The 19,117-nt window shown below is 45.9% G+C and overlaps 1 protein-coding gene across 1 annotated transcript in view; it reads left to right on the top strand.

The window, feature by feature from the left end:
- LOC119890691 (anoctamin-9-like) overlaps positions 1-19,117 on the top strand; it is a 32,016-nt gene that overhangs the window by 10,233 nt on the left and 2,666 nt on the right. The window contains exons 5-23 of the mRNA XM_038702062.1: positions 782-831; positions 990-1,048; positions 1,942-2,021; positions 2,413-2,547; positions 3,911-4,004; positions 6,376-6,436; positions 6,544-6,626; positions 7,219-7,323; positions 8,048-8,212; positions 8,974-9,010; positions 9,653-9,764; positions 15,562-15,616; positions 15,697-15,794; positions 15,929-16,125; positions 17,166-17,318; positions 17,528-17,672; positions 17,764-17,886; positions 17,989-18,082; positions 18,179-18,291. Of these exons, the coding sequence (XP_038557990.1) occupies positions 782-831; positions 990-1,048; positions 1,942-2,021; positions 2,413-2,547; positions 3,911-4,004; positions 6,376-6,436; positions 6,544-6,626; positions 7,219-7,323; positions 8,048-8,212; positions 8,974-9,010; positions 9,653-9,764; positions 15,562-15,616; positions 15,697-15,794; positions 15,929-16,125; positions 17,166-17,318; positions 17,528-17,672; positions 17,764-17,886; positions 17,989-18,082; positions 18,179-18,291 (1,959 nt within the window). The remainder of the gene's footprint in view (positions 1-781; positions 832-989; positions 1,049-1,941; positions 2,022-2,412; positions 2,548-3,910; positions 4,005-6,375; positions 6,437-6,543; positions 6,627-7,218; positions 7,324-8,047; positions 8,213-8,973; positions 9,011-9,652; positions 9,765-15,561; positions 15,617-15,696; positions 15,795-15,928; positions 16,126-17,165; positions 17,319-17,527; positions 17,673-17,763; positions 17,887-17,988; positions 18,083-18,178; positions 18,292-19,117) is intronic.

Here is a 19,117-nt window from a genome sequence, read left to right as displayed (position 1 = left end):
TTTGTGCTAAGCTAACTGCCTACTCGCTATAGCTTCATATTTAACGTATAGACACAAGACTGGTATCAATCTGAACATTTAACTGCAAGTAAGCTCATTCTCCCTAAATGTCAAACTGTTCCTTTAATCTGGTGAGTTGGTATCACCTAGAGCACTATTGATGGCCCTCGTGCCTTGTTATGCCAATCGGCGAGATTGGGACAGGTGATTTCAACAATCACTTTTGTTTTAGTACAGTTGTTTAGCCTTTACGTGTAGTGGTGATAATAATCAGTATATGTATATCTACAATTAAAGGTGGTCATATACAGTATCTCACAAAATACAGTACATCCCTCACATTTGTGTAAATATTTGATTATATCTTTTCATGTGACACCACTGAAGAAATGACACTTTGCTACAATGTAAAGCAGTGAGTGTACAGTTTATTTTGAAGCTTCTGCAGACAATGTGATAAATCTGTTGCATCCTTTAGTCCTCTGAGTCATTTATTTCAAATGTCAGCAGTAATGAGACAGAATTTATAGCAGCACTGACAAAAAAGGAAATATCATATCACATGGTTTTGAAAGTTGGGACTGAAATTTGGGTTTTTAAGTTGGCTTCAACAGTTGTATTAAAGGCACCACGGAACCCCAACTTTCTGTATTTGGAAATTGTGAGAATGTAAGGGGAGCAGAACCTTTTTTTCACAGACAGAATGACTGACTGGATGTATGTGAATGGCATATACCAACACCTGGAGAGACAGTTTCTAAACTTTTTATGGTTTCTTCAGGATCCGAATCGTCCATTTCATCCTTTATCACACCTTCATCAACACAGGAGGTGAGAGTGATTAGTTGAACAGAATTTAATAGTACCATCTGTGGCTTTGTAGACCTTCAGCAAACATACAGCATATATGACAACGTATCATCCACACAGACATTTTAGGGGACAAACCGCAGCCTTTCATGCACACATGTTCTGTTTTATTCTATCAGAGAACCTGGAGGAACTGTTGATGAAGGATGTGTTTGAAACCACGTTCTGCCTACATGAGGTGAGTCAGCTTTTGACTGATCTCTTTAAACTGCTGGGGCTTTAACTCTGCATGATCCAGATCTGAGTTCTGGCCCAGTACTGATTATCTGCTGGTCAGGGACAGCTGCCTAAAGCACACTCAAGGACAACCTGAACATGAGATCTGCTAGAGAATTTAATTAATCCTGAAAGAAATGTCTGTGCCAAACAAGTTCAGTATACACAGTAAAAAATAATTATATTCTCTGCAGGAGAAGATATGAAATGTTGATAAAATATGTATTTGACACAAGGAACAGCTGCTGCACCTAAATCTGATTTGCCTTTTTTTTTCACACCTTAATCACAATCTGATATGAATCAGTTTAACTGTGAGAATGTGACTGCTGAAGCTGACATGAGATCCACTAGGGAGAAGATGTCCTACTCTGTTGGAGTTGTTGGAACTACAGACACTCAGGGGTTTGTTTGGTTGATTACAGACACACAGTTCAATTTGTGTCCATTATCATGTTACTCACAGAATTAAGTCAGTGACAGCTGATGTGCTCTGATGCCAGAGACATTTGTCATTTTAAGTGACAGTCAGCACTAGAGGCTGAACTCAAGGCTAAACATGAAAAACAGGTAAAGGACTCCATGACCTGACACACTCAGTAAACGCCAGCGTCACATGGTTACTGTAAATATCGCCCAGTATAAAGGTGATGATGCAGGAAGGTCTGCTGGTTCTTTCTTACAAAAACATAAATTCTTCTCTCTCTACTATTGAGTAAGAGCAATGAAAGTACATATTAAATATGTAGACACACTTTGAAATACACTTTTGCCCAGTTTTGATATTGATGTGAAACTTGTTCAGTGCATTAGCATAGATGATGCCTTTATGTTGGTTTTTCCCATGACTCTTAGAGAAAGAAGCAGAAACACCTGACGAAGAAATGGGCTCGATGGTCGGGTCTGTTTTCAGGCCAACCAGTCAACGACATCAAGTCAGTCTGTCACTGTATGTCTGTCTTTATCTGTATTTAACGTGCTGTATGTCTGTCTGTATCTGACTGTGTCTGTTTGTCTGCTGTTGTTGAGAATGTTAGCATAGTGGAGGAAGGAAAACGGAATGTAAAACCTGTTTGTTGCATTTGTTCACAACAGAGGGTTCAAACTGACTTTAGGGAGAGGCGCATGCAGGCGTCGTAAAAGGGGACATTCAGATGCTATTCTATAATTTTACAAGCAGTTCTGACAGAGTTTAGACTTTTCCAAAAAAGAAAATCCATCGTGTGTGATTCAATATTGTAAAATAATAAAAACAAAAAAAAAGGTCCAAGGTGACTTTTTAGAGTAACTGGTGTGTTGATGTGTTTGTGTGTTTCCTCCTTGCAGGTGTTACTTTGGAGAGAAGATAGCGCTGTACTACCTGTGGCTGGGCTTGTACACCACGCTGCTGATTCCAGCTGCTTTTCTGGGTGTTGTAGTGTTCCTTTATGGACTCGCCTTTTTCAATACCAACCCTCTCATGTGAGTCAGATGTTGTAGAAGTAATATAATGTGGTAAATGGTAACTTACTACTGTTTCAGAGTGTATTTCACGAAGCTCTCACCAACGTCCAGGAGCCTCTTGCTTGGTCAGCCTTTTAGCTTCGTCTCTGCAATTAGCTAACGTTATGTCCAAAGAGGCTTCTGAGCCCAGTTATGTTGCCAGCTCGCCCTGCTCGGCACAACACTCGCGCAAACTAGCCAACAAAGCTAGACAACAACCCACGAAAGAGCACTTTCAGTATAGATACCAGTGTCCGAGTGTGTTATCTAGTAAGTTTGCTAACATCAACTCGAGATTTATAGCTAGCGGCTAAACCTTTGTCTATGAAACATAATGTTGATTCTGCTCGAGTCGACAACTTTGCTAACACATCAAACATCAAGCACGCGGGATAACACAAGACAAAGCAAGCCAGCTAATAAGTTATTACTTACTAGTGAGTAAAAGCCAGTCCGATATTTACTGTTGTCCGGTCTCTTGCTCGTCACTCTCTCTTTTTCTTTTTCTCTGACATCTTCTTCGGTCTCTTCCCAGCCTCTGCCATGATATCCATACTGAAAATACTTAATATATCTTGCTTTCTGAAGAGTCAGTCCTTCTTGCATTGTCGTGATAAATGTCTTGCCCGGGATTCAAATGTTCCATAGTGCAGCTGCGGCTTGCTCAGAGTGGTAATGACAGACGCCTTTCAACCTTTTAAGTCGGTGTACCAAAAAAATAATTTTGAAGCTGTTATTTTAAGAGAAAATGACTTCATAATGTGGCTGTAACTGGACAAGGTTGTTACCTGTTCATTAGGAGGTGGATGTAGATGAGGTTTCATCATTAACATAATTAATCAACGCAACATAAGGATTCCCTTTCTGATCTATCATCAAAAAATGTTATCAAACAGTAAAAATCTTATAGTCCTGCAGTCAGAAATCAGTGATGTTACACTGTATGTCAGATGATGATATTACAGCCTGCAGCATGTGAAGATACACTGTCAGGTGTTAAAACAGAGGATAATATTAAATCATATTTAAACTCTAAATTCATTCAGATTAATGGCATCTCGCCTTTGCAGCAAGTTAGACTGTCGGCTCATTGGTCAGATCATATCTCTTCATAAGATGGGTTCTTGCATGAAGTTCTTTGTCTCTTTACTCTATAGCTGTTTCCCCAACAAGTTTTTATGTGAATGATCGTGGGTTTTTTTTCCATTGATTTCAGGAGAGCCATGAGAAGACGGCTCTTCCTGTTACTCATGCAGAAAAGAAGCAGCTGAATCACTGACATAACATGATGACATTTTGTTTGCATTAACCCGTAATTCTTTGTCTATGTGTGTGTCCTTAGTACGGAAGTGTGTCAGTCATCCATCATCATGTGTCCTCGATGTGATAAGAGGTGTAAAGCGTGGCATCTGTCAGACACCTGCACTTACGCTAAGGTGAGCTCATCTCTGTCTCAGACTTCATCCAACACTAACATAAAATGGATTGTAACACAGTAACTAGTTTATAACTTCACTCAGCCACCAATACATTAAAATGCAGTTTTACATGTGAAAACGCACCACATTAACAGTTTTTCCAGGTAGTTGGAGTAGATGTCTGTCCACAGTAAAATGCCGGAACAACATAAAAACTGTTCGATCTCTTCTTCTTCATCCTCTTTTTATAATCAAGATGTTGTCTGACAACAGCTGTGCTGGACAATCAGCTGCTGTATGTAAACATTTAACATAATCGATCACAGAGGAAGTTAGGTGAGACTAAAGGTAGTCTTCTGAACAGCCCCTGACCCTCACTGAGCAGCTAACATCGTCGTTTTATTAAAGCGCACTTTCTCCCAAACACACTGAAACATCCAGCTGGAGTTTTGGATATTTCCACACTATGGAGAAAGTTTTGGAAAAGCTGTGTTCTGAGGGGAGAAAAGCACCATTTTAGAGGCTGAAACGGAGGACAAATGATTCGTTCACAAATTTAATAGGCTTGTGTGATGTACTGTCCTGACCCTAACTCCATTAAAGGACACGTCCCAATCAAAGATAACTTTGAGGTTTCTCTCTGTGGCGCTGGAGGTCAGGGTATTGCCATCTAGAGTAACTATATCTTTAGATAATGTGTCTTTGAGGGATTGGGGCCATGTTTCACCTGCATAACAAAAGTTTATGGAGTATTTCCTAATAATATTGCCTAAAGGGAGGAATTGAATTGGTCCAAGCACAGAACCTTGTGGAACTCTGTGACTACTTTGGTGTGCATGTGGGACTCATCGTTAACATGTACAAACCGAGATCGATCTGAGAAATAGGACTTAAACCAGCTTAGAGCGGTTCCCTTAATGCCAGTTAAATGTTCCAGTCTCTGTAATAGGATGTGATGCTCAATGGTGTCGAATGCAGAACTAAGATCTAACAACACAAGTACAGAGACAAGTCCTTTGTCTGATGCCATTAGGTCATTTATAATTTTTTATAATAAAGTGTTTTCTTAGAGTGCTTCATAGCACAGAGACCGCTATGGCCCCATCTACACTGCTACGGTTTCGTTTTAAAACACAGACCTTTTGCTACGTTTGCACCTCCCGTACAACCTGAAACGGCGAATCCAAAGACTTTAAACGAAAGTTTGAAAACGCTGTCAACCCTGTTTTGGTAGAGTATTAGTGCGGACAGGCGAAAACAGAGGAGTCATAACACAATGACGCAGACACTGACATTTGGCTTCCTGATTGGGTCTCATAAGTCACGCAAAGCAAAAACACAATGCTACTGACAGAGTTTAGGTATTTGTATTAAAATATTTTGTACTGTGCAAATAACACTTATACACTTGTACTGTGCATGTCGCTGTATCTACTTTGCGACGACTTCCAGTCTGTTTTCGCCATCACAGGCTCTCTGTACTCACGTGTTACTTACATTAACAGTTCCACTTCATTGTTGGTCCATGCATCTGTAGTAGAACTTTCCTCTTTCGCCAAATCCTCTGCAATTGCGGAGTAGACAATCTGCTTCATGTTTACACCAGCGCGTGCACAGTGCATTTCCAGCCGTTTTAGTATAGACAGAGATCAATTCTAATATGCAGCTAAAACGCTGGTGTGGACAGAGATCGTGTTCGTAGTAACGTAGTAATGTGGATGGGGCCTAAATCCTTACTAAAAATCCTCATATGAACTATTGTTATGTAGAAAGCTACACAACTGATTTCACAAATGACAAGTAAACAAGTGATCTTCATGTCTAAAATTGGTGGAGTTCCTCTTTAAATATAATGCTTCTTGTTCCACCAGAATAATGTTACTGCTGCACTGACAGGGTGCTCCTGGGGAAAACATGAGCTGTCGGCCAAATAAGATTTTTGTTATTTGGTCTAACAACCCTGTCTGCAAACCTTCCCAAATATGTTACTACTGTGAGCAAGTAGTTAGTGAGCGCGTTAGTATAGTTTATGGTAGCATGCTAATGTTTACATTACACTAGAGCATATAAACACTGTTTCATCCATTTTTGAATACATGTGTTTTTGGTTTTGGAAAGACTAAAAAGAGGACACTACTCGTCAAAATCTACCGAGTATCAGTCTCGTGCAGCTTTAGCATTTAGAGAAACGTAAATCTGGCGTGTAGTGCCAAGTTATATCTGCTCATACTGTATATGTTGGGTCCATGGAAGGGTCATTGAATTCACCACAAACCAGCTGACACTGGTTTTCTGAAAAGTTGGACCTGCTGTTTATTTGTGTCTGTGCGGCACCAGATGTATGATCTTCCCTCTTGATGGTATTCATGATGTGTTTGTATCCACACAGGTCAGCCATCTGTTTGACAATGAGGGCACTGTAGCTTTCGCTATGTTCATGGCTGTCTGGGGTGAGTCTCTGATCTGATCTTATGTGATCCACTCTGATGTCCAATCTAATGTGATCTATTGGGAATGTGGAGTTCCTCTTTAATTGGTTGTCTCTGTGTGTTTTCAGCCACTCTGTTCCTGGAGCTGTGGAAGAGACACAGAGCCAGACATGTTTCTGAGTGGAAGGTCTATGACTGGTGTGAGGAGGAGGTACTGCTTTCTGCCAAAAGCCACAGATCATACTGTAACTCCGACTAAAGACAAATTTACAATGAGCCTGTGAAGTTGTTTGTAGTGTTGCATCTTCCTAATGGCATCCCTAAATCATAATGACTTGCTGGTCACTTACTGGTTTTCATTTGGAGCTTTTAATTCATCTTATGGTCTTCATCACTGCATCAAGTTTACTCAGTTCTCACTTCTCAGTTGTCATCATGTTGGAAACTTTTGTATCAGCATAACTCAGTAACATGAATGCATTAACTTAAGCTTTGTCATATCATCTGAAACCTGTAATAATGTGGCTGATCTGGGTTCAGGGGGTTGACCCCAATGTCAGTCTGCTTCAGATGAAACAAACAAGACTGTAGCTGCAGGTTTTGTTCAGATCTGCTGATGATACCCGCCAATTTACATTCAAACCAAATTAAAACCAGATCATTTTTCAGAGAAAGACCTCTTCTGAAGAAACTCCCGTGCTTGTTACCGTTGTTGTTAAGGCACTTGAGTCCTGTCTCAAAAGTTCTTGCAATATACCTTCAGCGTGTGAGCTGAATCTCTCTCTGAACGTGTGTGTTGACAGGAGGAGCTGATTCTGGAAATAGTCAATAATCCACACTGTCATCCGAAACCGTTCCGACACTCCTACCTGCACAGCACTCTGGTCCTTATTCTGGTAACACTCATGGTAAGATACACACATACACACACTGAACTGTCTATAGTCTGTAACCTAAAAGTAAGCGAGTTGTTTATGTGGCGTGGGCAGAAGCAAAACCTGATAGGTGTGATTCTGGGCCAAAACATTCCTCAGGTAATATATTGCCCTGGAAGAGATCTGCACACATCTCTGACTATGACAGGAATGTTCACCAGCTACTGACATGCTCACCTGCCAAAATAAAACTACTTAACCAAAAGATTACTTTAATCTACCTTGAAAGGCAAATATTATTATCAGTCAAATCATTTTGCTGATTTGTGAACATGATTGCAGTTTATTGCAAAATCAACAAACAAAACTTAAAGAGGTGGTATTATGCTGATTATTATGGCTTTTTCCCTCTCCTTTATTGAGTTATATCTCTTTTTTGTGCATGTTATGGGTTTGCAAAGTGAAAAAGCCCAAAGTCCAGCCCAAAGGGAGTTCCCATCTCCAACAGAAAACTCTGCTCTGAACAGCTTGAAAACAGCTCGTTTGTAGTCCAGCAGCTGTGATGAAGCAGGGATGAAAGCAAAATGCGCCTCATATAATGCTTGCCAAGCAGCTAGTCCGACACGCCCTCAAAAACACCGGTGGAAAAACACTGAGCTGCAGCACACACCTCTCCTCTCCCTTCCAAACATCCCAGCTACCCTCAAGGCAGTGTCAGCAGGAGAAGAAGCAATATGTTGGTGTTTTTGTGTTCCAGCTGATGCTGATCATCGGCCTCGCTCATGCCCTGGTGGTGTTTCGAGTGGTGGCTGCCCCCTTGATGTCTGAGGGCAGCTGGGAGTTTATCAAGGACCACGCCAACACTGTGGCAGTGATGCTGGGAGCTGTGCTGCACTACGTCACCATTCAGATCATGACCCGGGTACGTTTTAACTGTATGCTGATCCTCATGCTGCATTCACACAATGTCAGAATCAATGAATGTCAAAAACCCACCTGCGTTAGGTAGGTAGACAGATAGATAGATAGATACTTTATTATTGATCCTTCGCAGGAAATTAGATTTGTTACAGTAGCAGCAACCACATTCAGTCCACGCACAAAGGCAACAGCGATCGATCTAGATGACTGTTAGTAAAACTTACAAAGTGCAAGCTAAAATATACTGTACCCTTTAATAATAATAATAATAATAATAATACTAAAAACAAAAAGCATAAAAATAAATGATAAAAAAGAAAACAGTGCTTCAAGAATGATTGCACCACAAAGGCCAATTCAAATTATCTAAGAATTCAACAATAAATTACCGTGACAATTATTTCACAATGCCTGGTGGCGGCAGGCTGGAGCGAGAAATCTGGGCCTCCTAAAGCATGTAAGTGTGTCAAGGCAGGAGGTCTCTCCACAATTACAATAACATAACTCACTCCAGAGGTCATTACATTTGCTTACAGTCATTCCCTGGAGACTTACCCTACTCTAAACCTAACCCCACCCTAACCTTAAATCAAGTCTTCGCCCTAAAATGTAATGATTTACATTATGGGGACTAGTATTTTGATCCTATAAGGAAGGCCCCACAATGTCCTGCTCTTATAAAGGTCTGCTTGCCAACAATGTAATAACTGCAAAATCTCTCCTGCCTTTCTGTGCATCTCTCTCCTTCAACACCACCTACAGGTAAACAGATGGGTCGCCTTCAAGCTCTGTAAAATAGGTGAGAAAGAGGAAGTGCATTGATTTCACTATGCATTCGCAGGAAAAAGTATGTGAACCCTTTGGATTAACCAGGATTTCTGCATCAATCGGTCATAAAGTGTGATCTGATCTTCATCTAAGTCACAACAATAGACAAACACAGACAGACACAGTCTGCTTAAACTAATACCAAACAAAGAATACGCCTTCTGGAGTGGCCCAGTCAGAGTCCTGACCACAACCCGAATGAGATGCTGTAGCATGAACTCAAGAGAGTGATTCACACCAGACATCCCCAGAATACTACTGAACTGAAACCGTTTTATAAAGAGGATTGGTCCATAATCCCTCCTGACCGTTTTCAGGTCTGATCTGCAACTACAGCAAATGTTTGGTTGAGTTTACTGCTGGAAGGTCAAAGGAGGGTCAACCACTTATTAAATCCAAGGGTTCACAGACCTTTTCCACCCTGCACTGTGTGAGTGTTTACACGGTGTGTTCAATAAAAACATGAGAAGATATAATTGTTTGTCATTTTATGGCCAATTTATGCAGAAATCCAGGTAATTCCAAAGCGTGCTCATGCTGTGTGTGTGTGTGTGTGTGTGTGTGTGTGTGTGTGTGTGTGTGTGTGTGTGTGTGTGTGTGTGTGTGTATTCAGAAGAGACAAACTCATTTGCTGCGACAGAGAGAAGCTTCACAGTCAAGATGTTCACCTTCCAGTTCTTCACTCTCTTCTCATCACTGTTCTATGTGGCCTTCTTCCTGGGCAGGTACTGTAACTGTCTGTTTTCCGTTTGGGGGAAATATGTAGCCTTATACTTATCTGGTCTGTGGTCTGTATTTGGTCCGTATTATATCAAATACAAACTTACAATTATATTCTTGCTATTAAATGTACTTAAAACATAACAGTAAATTGTTTTTTAAACTTACAACATGCTTATTAATCATTCAACCTAAATTGTATCATGCTTTATCATTCAACTTAAACCTCCTCATCAGACTGCTCACTTTCTACAATCAACTTTTTCTGGCCTCCTGGTTCTGACTGAGTCCTGGTCCACAGCATCTTAGCTTTTGTGGGATAAATATTTTTTATACAGCCTATGGATCATTCTCCTTAATCTCTGGGGAAGACAGGAGGACCATTAGAAGATCTGGCTGTGTCAGACACTAGACTAGACCGTCAAATAGCCAGCTAAAAGCTAATACCACTCTTAGTACAACTTTTGTAATTAGCTCGTGATACTAGCTTTCATGCTGCCTTATTTCACGGGGGTATTGCGCCAATCTGCGGGCTTGCTGCACTTTATGACAGGTATGGAGCAGATTTTATCTGCTTCTGAGCCATGAAAGTTGGTGACAGGCACGAGACAGAAAGACAGAACAATATGTTTGTGAAAAGACACATTGTAGGGATTGGACGCTTGATACTGATGTGTCGACACTGTGTTGAGATCCCGAAGCACAGACGTTTCGAAACACTGCTCCAAAGCGTGGTTCAAAACGTCAATGTCACGTGACCATAGTGAAGCGAGGCTTCGGTGCGTTTCACCCCTGTTTCGACACGTGGCACACCTGCTGCTTCTATGCTTGATTCACAGTGTTTGGAACAAACCGCACATCAGCCTCTAACTCATTTGACAGATTTGTTCCAAGGACACACAATCATTTGATTTATTGGAGCGACGTGCTGTAGTATATCCACACATGTAGGCCTATGATGGCTCCCTCCCGCCGGGATTGTGGAGACTGTGCTCTCGTCCTCGGCTCAGAACGCCGCCCTCTGGGTGGAGCTTCAGGAATATGGGGTTCTACTCCCGCTACTTCCTGGTCAGGAAGAAGACGGGCGGTGAGAGGCCCATCCTGGACCTGTCACTATTCAACAGGGCGATTATGGTGAGACCTTTTTGCATGTTAACAGTGAAAGCCAGAGAGACTGGCTCTCCTCCATCGACCTGAAGGACGCGTACTTTCATGTGTCCGTCATTTCCGGACAAGGGAAGTTTCTGCAGTTTTCATTCCAGGGCGCCCAGTACCAATACAATCGCCTGCCCTTCGGTTACTCCCTGTCAGGGTTTGGTATGGGTGAAGCAGGTAGTAGGTTGGAGGACCCAAATGCAGGACATGAAAGCCAGCAGGAACAGTTCACAAGGGTTTTAATAAGCAAACAAAAGACGAGCACACTTACAAACAGAGTGGCTGATTGACTGAGTCCAAAAGCAAAGGCTGTCCAACAGAAATCCAAAAAGGTGAAAACCAGAATCCAAAAATGAGTAGGGTAACAGGGAGACACGGCGAGTAAGGCTGAAGACACGAGAACAAACTGCAACACTGGGTGACAATAAACAATGACCCGACAAAGACAAGACAGAAACACCAGGTATATATACACACAGGGACTAACGAGCGGGGCGGGAGCAACACAGGTGAAAGACATGAGGCTAATGAGGCACAGGCAGGGAGAGAGAGCAGGGGGAAACAGAGACAGACATGCAGAGGGATAATTGGGGTAACAGACATGACAAGGGTTACCAAACACTAGACGATAGACAAGACAGACCTCCAAAACCCAACATACTATAAGGAAAATACTAACTAAAAAGTGCAACACAAAGAATGGCTGTCCGGCAGAGTGTGACAGTACCCCCCCCCCTCAAAAGGACGGCCCCCGACGTCCTAAAACGAAACATCACAAACAAAAAAAAAAAAACAAACAGGTCAAGCCGGCCCAGGGTGGGCGGAGGGAGGCCAGGAGGAGGGCCAGAAAAACAAAACCTAAAGTCTCAAAGGGCCAACTTCCGGCAGGGCAAGGCAGTTCAGGAGGCCGACCAAGGCGGCCAGAGGGGAACAAAAGTTCAGGGGGTCGTCCTGGAGGATAACCCAACAGACCAGGTGGGCAACAGAGTTCAGGGGGTCGTCCCGGAGGGTGACCCGTGAGGCCGGGCAAATCAGGGGGAGAACAGAGTTCGGGAGGCCGTCCCGGAGGACGACCAAACAGGCTGGGCAGAACAGGGGGGCCACAGAATTCGGGAGGTCGCCTGGGAGGACGACCCAACTGGGCGGGAGGACCAGAGGGACCACAGAGTTCAGGTGGCCGTCCCGGAGTACGGCCCTGGAGGCCGGACTGTTCAGGGGGACGACAGGAAGGCCAACAAAGAGGCTGGAAACCCACTGGAGGCCGACGGGAAGACCTCTCCGGAGGTCGGCACCCAAAGCTCTGGTGCTCTGGAGCTGCAGCAGGGCTGAGGTCCACGGACTGAGCAGCTGGGCTGAGGACCATGGACCGGACACGAGGAGCTGGAGTCGGTCTGACCACCGACTGGACAGCTGGGCTGAGGTCCACGGACTGAGCAGCTGGGCTGAGGACCATGGAACGGACACGAGGAGCTGGAGTCGGTCGGGCCACCAACGGAGCTGGTGCCGGTCGGACCACCGACGAGGGAACAGGAGTCGGCTGGGCCACCGGCGAAGCAGGTGCCGGTCGGACCTCCGACGAGGGACCAGGAGTCGGCTGGGCCACCGGCGAAGCAGGTGCCGGTCGGACCACCGACGAGGGACCAGGAGTCGGCTGGGCCACCGGCGAAGCAGGTGCCGGTCGGACCACCGACGGAGCATGAGGAACGGGAGTCGGCTGGGCCACCAACGAAGCTGGTGTTGGTCGGACCACCGACGAAGCACGAGGAACGGGAGTCGGCTGGGCCACCGGCGAAGCAGGTGCCGGTCGGACCACCGACGGAGCACGAGGAACAGGAGTAGGCTGGGGGCTAGCCGCAGGGGTGCTAGTGCTCAAAAAACTTTTTGCCCACCTTGGCAACCGACGCCGCAACCATGGCTTTGTGGCCGCCTTCCGGTGGGCCCTGGTGAGAGCGGCTTGCCGGGATTTGCGGCTTGAGGCAAACTGCCAGATAGTCCACAATTCAGCCAAGACGTCCAGAAACCTCTCCCGTTCCATTTTTGCGTCTGCTGGGGCCATATTTGGTCGGGTCATTCTGTCAGGGTTTGGTATGGGTGAAGCAGGTAGTAGGTTGGAGGACCCAAAAGCAGGACACAGAGCGGAGCAGGTATGGTTCAGTGGTTTAATAAACAAACAAAAGGCGAGCACACTTACAAACTGTAAGGTGGCTGATGACAGAGTCCCAAAACAAAGGCTGTCCAACAGAAATCCAAAAGGGTGAAAACCAGAATCCAAAACTGAGCAGGGTAACAGGGAGACACGGCGAGTAAGGCTGAAGACACGAGAACAAACTGCAACACTGGGTGACAACATACAATGACCCGACAAAGACAAGACAGAAACACCAGGTATATATACACACAGGGACTAACGAGCAGGGCGGGAGCAACACAGGTGAAAGACATGAGGCTAATGAGACAGACATGCAGAGGGATAACTGGGGTAACAGACATGACAAGGGTTACCAAACACTAGACGATAGACAAGACAGACCTCCAAAACCCAACATACTATAAGGAAAATACTAACTAAAAAGTGCAACACAAAGAATGGCTGTCCGGCAGAGTGTGACACTCCCTGGCCCCGTGCACTTTTTCCAAGTGTGTCGAGACGGCCCTGGAGCTGCTGCAGCGGTCAGGCATCAGGGTCCTGTTTTATCTGGATGACCTGCTGCTGCTGGCGCCGCCCCGGGACGAAGTGGTGGTGCAGACGGCCCAGCTAGTCGCACACCTGTCTTACCTGGGCTTCATGGTGAACTGGAAGAAGAGTGCTCCTCTCCCCTCCCAGAGACTCACCTACCTTGGCGTGGTACTGGACTCCTCTCTGTGGAGAGCGCGGCTCTCTCAGGAGAGGGCGGATGCTGTGGTGGAGCTGCTCCGCCGGGTTGTCCTTCGAGTGGCGGTGGCAGCTCTGTTGGTCATGAGGCTTCTAGGCCTCATGTCGGTGGCTCACGTAGTGGTCCCCCTGGGCCTCCTCCATATGAGGAGGCTGCAGCGGTGGTTCATCCCCCTGCGTGTCGACCCGGTGAGACAGACGGCGCCTCGTCTCTGTTCCTCTGTCTGTGGCCCCGGAACTGGCGGGACCCCCTCTTTCAGTGGTTTTCACTGCGTCCGCGGGACATCACCCCGCTGGGAGTGGACGCCTTCGCGAACCCCCTTTGGCCTCCCCGGCTACTGTATGCTTTTACACCGGTGCGGCTGATCCCGCGCCTTCTGGATCGCCTACAGTTTTCAACCTTGGCGGAGACTCTGGTGGCCCCGGAGTGCACCAGTGCGTCCTGGTTTCCCTGTCTCCAGCGGTTGCTGGCGGGGCAGCCGTGGAAACTCCCCTAGAGGGGGGGACGCGCTCTCTCTCAGGCGGGGGGTGCTATCAGGAGTTACCCGCTCCTCAGCCAGCCTCTCTGGGTCTCTAAGTGGTCGGCTTTCCAACGCTGGTGTCTGGACCAGGGGACGGACCCGGTCGCCTGTCCGCTGCCAGCGGTGCTTTCAGTTAAAACCTACACTGCCGCCATTTCGTCACAAGGGCTTCGTTGGCTAAGGTCGCCTTGCTCCTGGCTCTGACATTGGCCAAGAGGGTCAACAATCTGGCTGCCCTCTCTGTGGCTCCATCTTGTCTCAAGATTCAGGGCGCCGGCAGCTCGGCTGTTCTGCGCCCTAACCCGGCATTTATGCCTACAAGCATTACGAGCTCCTTTCAGTCCCCATGGGTCGGTGGACGACGCCATGTCCCACCTCCTCTGCCAGGTGCGAGCGCTGTCCTGTTATGTGGCGTGCATGGCTGCCTGGCGCCGTTTGCAGCGTCTGTTTGTGCTCTACAGGAAGCGGTCCAAGGGACATCCCCTGTCGGTGCAGCGCCTGTCTCACTGGCTGTGCGATGCCATTTCCCAGGCTTACGTGTCTGCCAGTGAGTCTCCCCCGGATGGCATCAGAGCACACTCCACGAGAGGCGTCTCCTCCCCAGTGGCGTTGCACGGTGGGATGATAGTGGATGACATCTGCACGGCGGCCTCCTGGTCGTCCCCGTGCTCTTTCGTCCGTTTCTACCTGCGGGATGTCTCCTGTTTCTCTCGGACTCCCTCAGTACTGAGTGTTTTGGCTGAGTGATTCTCCTTGTGAGCGCCCTCTCCCACGGGATGGTGTGGGGGGGGGGGGCGGCCGCTGCTTACGTGGCCCTGCCTTGTGCGCAGTCGTGACCCTGCCTGCGTCTGTACAGCTGCGGGCCCCCCCACCCAGTTTCCCGACTTACACATGGGTCGGCCCTCGGCCTCTCATGCCATCGGTGCTCGCGCGCACGCCGACGCCAATGACGTGGTCAGTGGACAACTGGCTCATTATGGCTCTGGGCAGGTGAGTTGTGCTTGGTGGTACCGTATGGGCCCAAGTAAAGTCTATGTGTGGGGAGAAACTGACTGAACCGTTGTTTTTCTTATTACAAGCCAGTTCTTCAGCAGTGTCGACCTGCTCCGAGTCTCCCTCCATGTTGCTGGAGAATTTGTGAGCTAGAGGGGCTGCAGAGGGAGGGGCGGGGTTGAGCGGTGAAGGACACAGACGAGCAAACGCTGGCATGACTTTATGGAAAAATATATTGATTAACTCACTTTCTTGTCACAGGATAAACGGCCATCCAGGAGACTATGTGCGTATCGCTGGATGGAGACTGGAGGAGGTGAGGAGATTCCCTTAGTTTTCATACAGCATGTCTGCACCACAGAACTAACCCTTAGATGTGTTGTGTGTGCTTTGCAGTGCCATCCCAGTGGTTGTTTGACAGACCTCTTCATCCAAATGGCTATTATCATGCTGCTCAAACAGACTCTCAACAACATCTTTGAGTTCACTGGGCCGTGAGTGTGCTGTGTTTTAATAATAATAATAATAATTTTATTTCAACATCTCCTGTTAGGCAGGTGGTGGAGCGTTAATGTCCAGTTTAAGCATGGCAGACTTTGCATTAATGTAAAGATGTGGTGTTTTCCAGCTGGTTCAAGAGCTATTTGAGCAGAAAAGCTGCCAAGAGGCTAGAGAGGAAGTGTGGTCACTGTTACAGAAAGGCCTGCAGTGATGAAGACGGATGCGTTGAACCGTGTGACATCTGCAAACTTCGAGACTGGCTGCATAACTACCACCTGACCAACACTGACGCCTTCAGCTTGTTCAATGAGTTCCTGGAGATGGGTAGGTCCACGGCCTCCCTCTGACCCCCTCTCCTAAAAAAACACAACTCACTGGTTTAGAAGGCAGATCCACAAAGTGCACAGTACCAGACAGAGAAATGTTGGCACTAGTGTTAGGGTTAGTTATTATTAACGAAAGGGGTATGGTATTATTATAGCTACTATTCTCTAACCCCAACACTACCTGACAGTAACTGTCTGAGAAATGTCAAAATGGTGTGTTCAGAAGTCAAAGGAGGAGGAGGATCAGGGAGCAGTCATTTACAGGTTCAGTTTTGCAAAGATATACTGTACTTACCCTGTGCACCCACAGCACTGGCTACCAGAGATGTTCAGCAATAATCTGTGTGTTTAATTATCTTTAAATCCAATCCAATAATCTCAAAATCCAATAAACTCTACATCCAGTTATCTTTATATCCAATTATCTCTATACCCTGTCCGGGCCTGTAGCCAGCCTGCTCTCAGATCTGGATCGCCCCTGTAATGACGGAGACTCAGAGCTTTCTGCTGACTCGGGCTGCGTTCAGACTGACTTCAGCCCTGCATAACTAAAACACAGCCTTCTCATTCATTTCAATGGAGGCTGTCTGTCGGTGTAGTGGGGGGGATAACAGGGGGCTGCGGGTAAGCCAACTCGTTTGTTGGCTGGCTCGTCTAGTCTAACCAGGCTTTTGCTGACAGTGGAACCTGGCGTCATCCGTGGTGCTGCATTGGCAAACACATGCCGGTAGATTACTTTGTAACCTGGATCTCTGTGATGACTTTCCAGAGTGATAAAATCCTGTCAGTGAGTATTATAAACTTCTGTGCAGTGTTTTGGTTTCGGGTAAACATTCAAATTCATGTATCTGTTTCTGAAACTGGACTTCCTCGATTGTATTTCATGCCGCGCCTTAAGCACCACACATTTCTCTCATATTTTGAAACTTAAAACTCTCTTTGCACCAGAGAAGGACAAAATTAAATGCTGAATATTCAATGAAAATGCTTATAAGAATTACATTTCCGTGTTCCTCATTTATTGTCCGTCCCTTCCAGTGGTCCAGTTCAGTTTCACCACCATATTTGTGGCAGCGTTTCCGCTCGCCCCACTGCTGGCTCTCATGAACAACATCTTTGAGATCCGCCTGGACGCCATCAAGATGGTGCGCCTTGAACGGCGACTGGTTCCCAATAAGACCAACGACATTGGTGAGCTCTGTTAATATACGAGTCATTTATAAAGCAAAGTTAGTATTATGTTTTTTCTACACTGTGTGAGGATGTTAATATCTATTTTCACCAGTCACCATGAAGGGTTTAAGACAAGTATGTTGGCTTGATTGACAGGTCTATCAGTCAGCTCTGTCCTTCTTTAACTGTTACACTGATATGTGTGTGTACCTGTCTTCTGCCTGCAGGTGTGTGGACAAAGGTGTTGGAGGTCATCGGTGTGTTGGCAGTAATTGCTAATGGTCTGGTCATCGGAATCACATCAGACTTTGTTCCACGCCTCGTCTACCGTTACCGTTACGGCCCCTGTGCTAATGGAAGCACTCACACACAGTCAGTCACGTTTCAGCTGGTAGAATCACCTGACAACGCGTATGCAGACCGTGTCATGTCTCATAATGTGTGTTCTGTGCTCTTGTTGCAGCTGTATGGAGGGCTACATTAATGACACACTGTCCACGGCCTTTATGGCTCACCAGGCAGTTCGAAACGACTTTCGTCTGGAGCAGATGATCACAGACAGCGGCTTCAACACCACACAGTGCAGGTGAGAAGACCTCACTCTTACTCGGCTCTGTCCAAAGATAACAGAAGAATAGGTAACAGATCTGTTAAACGGGACAACCGGTCTCTCTGTGCGTGTCTGCAGCTACAGAGACTACAGGAGCGATGAGGACTACACTCTGACTTCTCAGTTCTGGCTGGTCTTGGCTGTGCGCTTTGCCTTTGTCATCCTGTTTGAGGTTTGTACTCCAGATTTGTGTCAGACAGTGTTTTCCATTTGAACTGAAGAAGCCAGTTAATTAGTTTCTGGGTGTGTCCTCTGTGTGTTTCTGCAGCATGTTGTGGTGGTGTGTAAGTTCATAGTGGCCTGGTTCATCTCTGACAATCCCACTGTGGTGAAGAATGAACGGCTGTATGACAAACTGGCTCGGCTGAAGAAGGAGCTACGGTAAGTCAGCAGTGCCACAGGACACAGGTCATAAAACATGAAAATACACCACGGTCAGAACCTCTCCTAAAGCTGGAAGACGTCCCCTGTGTGTGTGTGTGTGTGTGTGTGTGTATGGAGAGAGAGAGAGAGAGAGAGAGAGAGAGAGATCTTATCAAATGTGGTTCCATGGTCTAATTTGTGTGAGTTTAGGGGTCCTTGACCTGAAAAAGTTTGAGAACCATTGATATAAATGAATGCCGTTGGTTAAAAACTGCGATTATTTACCGCCATCAGACTGCTTTGACCATTTTACTTCACGTTTGCTGCTGATCACTCTCATTGACCCTGTGCACCTGAAATCAGCTGTTCTCAGATTTGATGTGTATACTCTTAGTGAAGCGCTTGTTATTGTCATGAGAATATTATGTTGAAACATTTGCTCTTAGTCAACTTAAAATATTCTGTAGGTTATTGTTCAAATTCAAAGAGAACAAGCAAAGCGAGGAGGCTGAAAGAGACCCAACTCTAGTTTCTGATTATACCTTTGACACTGTGCCAAAAGCACCAAAACATGTGTTTTTCAACAGAACTGCATTAAAAATTAAAGCTATACGGGTGGGAAATGAATGATACAGTGTGCACTGCTCTCATCTGTGCTGCTGACTTTACCTGCTGTTAACAAGACATATCTATACAGAGCAGCCTCAAACTCCTTAAAGCCTCTGGCAGCCTACATGCTGTACAGCAACATGGGAGCAACAACTGGGGCAAACAATGTTATTAACACAAAGAAACAAATGACTTAATTTATTACATTTATAGAATTTACAGGATTCTGATAAGT

The sequence above is a fragment of the Micropterus salmoides genome, unplaced genomic scaffold, assembly GCF_014851395.1.
Source record: "Micropterus salmoides isolate LMB-PRFRI ecotype aquatic unplaced genomic scaffold, ASM1485139v1 Ms_hic_scaffold_6, whole genome shotgun sequence".
Taxonomy (NCBI): Eukaryota; Metazoa; Chordata; class Actinopteri; order Centrarchiformes; family Centrarchidae; genus Micropterus; species Micropterus salmoides.
Note: the sequence above shows the minus strand (reverse complement) of the source record. Positions and strands in the feature narration are given on the sequence as shown.